This window comes from Gavialis gangeticus, unplaced genomic scaffold (assembly GCF_001723915.1).
Source record: "Gavialis gangeticus isolate Ggan-Ray unplaced genomic scaffold, GavGan_comp1, whole genome shotgun sequence".
Taxonomy (NCBI): domain Eukaryota; kingdom Metazoa; phylum Chordata; order Crocodylia; family Gavialidae; genus Gavialis; species Gavialis gangeticus.
This window is the reverse complement of record NW_017729018.1, coordinates 14,877,652-14,882,907: the sequence shown is the minus strand read 5'-3', so window position 1 is coordinate 14,882,907 and position 5,256 is coordinate 14,877,652. Positions and strand designations below refer to the sequence as shown.

Genomic DNA, 5,256 nt, shown 5'->3' with positions numbered 1-5,256 from the left:
TATATATATATATACACATACACACACACACATATACCTAGCATATGTTTATCACTAATTAGTCAAAGCAACAACTTCATGAAATATAACACAATAAAGATACACAAATAAACCCAATGACTGTAAGAAAAGTGTAGAAGGTAAGAGGAGTGTATGCTTGAAAAAGAGGGAAAACTTTTCCAGTATTCATCTTTAACAGATGTCTGTCTCAACAGTAAATGACACGGTGGTAGTCCAACTAAAAACAAAGCTACTTCACCATTCTTCAGTGGGAATTTCTTCATTGTCTCTCAAATAATTTTTCAACATTTATTAACAAAATAATAAAGCATCCACTTTCACTACCAGTACAAACTAATAAATGTCTTTCTCTCTCTCAGTATTTATGCTACTCTTGTCATTTTACTTTCTCAGCACCTTACCTAACACTTCTTTGCAAACATCACAGCTAGGTTACATTCCTTGATCATGGAAGAAAGTTCAGTGTTTCTGGAATAGGTTAAAAGGCTGTTACCTCTACACAGACAGCCAGGTAATTGTAGACTGTAAGTGGGATTTTGGTCTGCTCCCCACGAATGACACGATAGGGCAAGGTGAAATCAATGAAGAAAGATTTGAATGTTTTCAGTTCTGTTTGATTGGCTAGGCCTAGCCCCTTGTCCTCAGACAGGCCCACAGCCTCTGTTATCCATGTAGTTATTGAGTCAGGCACTTCCACATGTAGCTGCGCTTCTCCTGAGGTGTCACTGCCAACAAGAATAAGGAGTAATGGGCTAGTCAGATCAACAAGACGTATTTGAACCAAGCCAAAAAGCTTCTGCAGCTAAATGCTTTGGGAAATTCCTCCAGATCCTAGCTTACAACATAGTATCAATATGTGACTCAGGATGTCTTCTTTGCATGCCAGAACACCAAAGGCTGCAAGACTGGATCTTTTTCTTGCTAGATATCTGCTGTTTTGGAAACCTCTGCAGTAACTCAGATGCACGAGCAAGGAGTAGACAAGCAGCTATTGGCTAGCATAGAGTAACACAGCATCTCACTTTTAAATCTTTCCTGGATTAAAAGCTTTAAAGGCATTTGCTCTTTGGCAACAGAATCACTTTCCTTAGAGGCAAAGGTCTGTATTAAGAAAAAGAAAGAGAAACTCTAGTTCAGGATTAAACTATGATTTATCAAACAATCAGTGAAATAAAAGTACAGTAATCTGTTGGAATTTGTTACTTCTGTTATATGTACTGCCACATAGGAGACTTTGCCTGAATGAGAGCTGGTTAGAAATGTTCTGAACATCAGTTTCACTCAGCTGTTCCCTGCCCTGGAGAGCATATTACTTTTCAGGAACCTTTTTTTCGGAATTATAATTTACAGAAAACTCTGGTTTTGCTCCAAAAAGGTTAAAACCAAATGCAAAAAATACTGAAAGCTTGCAAACTGGACAACCTGTCTTTCAGTCAGCTCTCCTGGGTGTATCACAATGTGCCTACTATAATTCTGTTGCCCAATATTCTTCATGCTTTGTGAAACTCAGGATTCAACGCTGTGCTACATCCTTCACTATCTTCCTCCCCCAAAAGAATTCTGGCCCTATCTAGAAGGACAAACAGTCTTCTCTAACACAAGAACCAGAGCTATTTCCTGACTCAGCTGGCAGCATGACTGGTACATTTAGGAGTAGACCCTGAAGAATGCTTTCTTTGGAGTTCTTATTTCTACCCCAGAGCCTGATGCACATGCCTGCTAATTCTAGAGTCTTTTAAAAAGAACATACACCTTAGCAGGCAAGAACGAAGAGCAAACAAGACTCTAGAGTAAACAGAGGTAGTGTCCACATAATAGCATGCTGCCCTCACAGATCATGGTACCCATGGATTCAGGGGGTACCTAGAAAAGTCTTAAGTTCAAAGAGTTAAACACACTCCTATTCTACCTAGGAAATCCATGCTTTAGGATTCTGATGAATATGTTTTATATAATCCATATAAAGAGTTACAATGATGATGTGTTAACATCACAGTTAATGAATTAGGCAAAGCATCATGCATTAGTTTGTAGGACTTTCAGCACTAAAAGCTAAACGGGACTTTGAATTAACTTCACGGTTTAAAGTACATTTATTTAAAACACCCATTTATTTCTGTGTTGAAAAAACCCCAAATGATACATGGGTATCATGCCTGGAACTGGAGGAGAGGCTCTGGGCAGATCCCTGATTACTTTCTATCTGTTAAAGCGATGCAACTGATGTTGAAGAAGAAACAACAATAAATGCCACTAATCAGAAGAGGTCTCCAAGCTCTGAGGCTCATATCTGAACCTACTGCATTGACCTTCATTGAGGAGGAGCCAAGCTCACAGAAGCACTGGAACAAAGAATGAAGGATTATCTCCTGAGAGAAGCAGCTGCCAGACTGCATAGGAGGAGGGTGAAACGTTCTTCTTTTTACATATTACGGATCTGTTCAAATAACTGTTGTAATTCTGTCAATGTATTAAACAACATAACTACTCAACTGAAAACCTACCTGGTAATTCTACCCAGCCAGATAAGCAAGATAAACGCTATGCTCATATATACTGCATTTCACGCTGGAATACAGGTCTACAAGAGAGTTAAGAACACTGAACAATGAAAAAACTGCAGATGGCTGACAGGACAGAAGCTAGACCTGCTGCTCAGATCCCTTTGACTATTTTCACAAATGACGTTTCGATGAAATCCCAACAGGGAAACATTCACGGTTCAAGAAAACATAGAGCTCAGTATGCCCTTGGTGATGCTGCGTGCTAAACTCAGCCTGTCTCTACATACCCCATCCTGCAGAGAGCCCTTCAGCAGAGGGACCTTCCTGTGAAAGGCAGTTGGCTCAGCAAACTCCATGTTATTTTAACCTCTCTCAAACTCATCAGTTTCTTTATGCTTAAGTTTGCAACTATAATAAGAGCTGAAAAGCTGGTACCTGCAGCAAACTGCAGCCATGGAGAATCAGTAGAAGGGCATCCCAGCCCCACAGCTGGCACAATTCCAGTCCATTTAACCGGACAATTTGTTGCAGCTGATGTTCTTTCCACTGGGATTTCAGCCCATAACCAGCATTAACATATTATTTTCACACATGAGGGCACTTACTCTTCTGGGCGGGGGGCCAAGGTACACACACATTTCCAGTCATTACACATTTCAGCCAGGCTCTAGGAATTTTTAAAATCGGTTTGGGAAGTTGACATTAGGCTTTTGATTCTTTTTTAAGGCTTGTATATTGTAATTATAAACGGTAAAAAGAAAAAAAAAAATCTTCCTGTTCAAAAGAGTGGAAATCAGGCAACGTTTAGCTCAGTTATTTATAGTGAAATGAAGTGAAGAAAATGCCATCTGCAACTTTGATTCCAGAAACTCATAATTAACTGGGCCTTGGGAGGCTGGGGCAAACAGGCACTTCTGGAATTCTTGGTGTAATTCTACAAAGCATATTTCATGCTCAATTGAACAGATTTGAATACACTTGCTGCAAATTCCTGTCAAATTTAATTTATAACCATTCAATGGAAATGAAGTTTACTTGCAAACCTGGAGAAGCCTTTTAAAACCTGCCTCAAATTTCCTATCCCTGGATGTGCTGCCTCTGGGAGGAATTAGTCATCTATTTATCCATTTTCTGTGTCACTCATTATGCCAGGAACAGGATCTGATTTATTGGATGGTAAAACTGGTAAGCCCCTGGACAAAATGGAAAATGAAGGGAGGAGCTCTGTACAATGTTGAGTTGACATACCAAATCAAAATAGAGTGTTCATCAGTGCATGGCTATATTATACAAGGATTTTGGAGGCACTGCTCTCCTGCCAGTGTCTTGTCACAGTGATCACACAGCAATCAATCTGTACACTAAGCCTCAGAAGCCTTAAAAATGACCTTTACATCCTGGTAAATATGCAAAGATATGAGGCATCATACACATTCCTTGTCCCCTCTGTTACTGAGGCTCTTTGTGGCCCGCATACTTTGAAGGATGATTCACACTACTTCAGGCATCCTGAGTGTTGTCTGCATCCTAGGAGAGTGCTCATCTCAAGGAAACCTCTGACCCCACAAGCAATGATGTAAACAGAACTTCTCTTCGCTCATTCGTATTATGTCCCTGTAGCACCTGCAGTAACTTTTTACCAAGGAGTATTCAATGTGGTTTTAGCTTTCCTTCAATGCATTTTAGCAGGTAGAAACAAGAGCTATCACCACGTAACCAGGCAGCTCTCTACAGCACCAGCAAAGTGCTCTGCAGGCTTCCATCAGCTCAAAGACCATACCTGACAAGTGCAGCACTGTTTTTAGTCAGCAAACCACAAGCACAGTCCACAGAGATGTGCTTTACAAAGAATTCCAAGTGTTAAATGCTAGACTGCAGTACAGATTAAATTCCAGCTGCATCTGCAAGTCAGCTGTCCCCACTAACACTGTGGGAGCAAAACCTTAGCAGCCCTTGATCACTGTCCCTGCTTCTTCCTTGCAGTTAGACTCCGCTACTACAACAGAATAATCTTCCAGACAAGGTAAACTGTAAAGCAGTGAATATTCTTGTTTAATGCAAGTAACTTCTCATAATAAAGGATAAGGGGGAAATAAGTTAAAATTTGGAAGATGTGGATGCAACCACTAATTTGTTTTAAAGGAATTTGTGAGCCAGGGACACATTTATGCCGGTGAACTAAAATCTCCAAAGGGCCTCCCTGCACATAGCCCAAAAAGCTTGCCACAAATACCTGATGTTGAGGCAGTGCCAAATCCATGTCTCAGGGAAGAATGTTCTTTTTTTCTTCTCTGACCTATTAAGACAAGAAGTAAATCATCAGCAATAAATTGCTTCAACAAAACAGAGGATTATACTAAAAATAATAGAAAAGAATGCTATTGCTGACATGGAATCATTTATTTAATTTATTTACACACAGAGGCAAGTATAAGAATGGTCTCATCAAAACAGTATGAATGTATGACTAAACCCCATGAAAATTATTTCTCAGATTAAACTGTATAGTTCTTGTAGTCAGCAAGCAAGGCAATAAGAGATACAAAATTTATCTTTTGATGACACCAAATGCCCACGTTTTCCTACAGGAGGCAAAGGAGGCAGCCAGGCACTCTTGCACTGACCTCCTTCATAGCAGTCAATTCTGTATTTCTCTCTTATGCCTCCTTGAATCAGCTCTCCTTTCATAGGGAATTGTCCTCGTCTCTCTTCTCTGCCCCACACACCCCAC

At 40.1% G+C, this 5,256-nt stretch overlaps 1 protein-coding gene across 1 annotated transcript in view; it reads right to left on the bottom strand.

Moving 5' to 3' along the window:
- Positions 1-5,256, bottom strand: part of CPAMD8 (C3 and PZP like, alpha-2-macroglobulin domain containing 8) — a gene marked incomplete at its 5' end in the record, with an annotated part of 77,585 nt that overhangs the window by 39,358 nt on the left and 32,971 nt on the right. The window contains 2 exons of the mRNA XM_019513183.1: positions 515-746; positions 4,759-4,821. Coding sequence (XP_019368728.1) covers positions 515-746; positions 4,759-4,821 — 295 coding nt within the window. The remainder of the gene's footprint in view (positions 1-514; positions 747-4,758; positions 4,822-5,256) is intronic.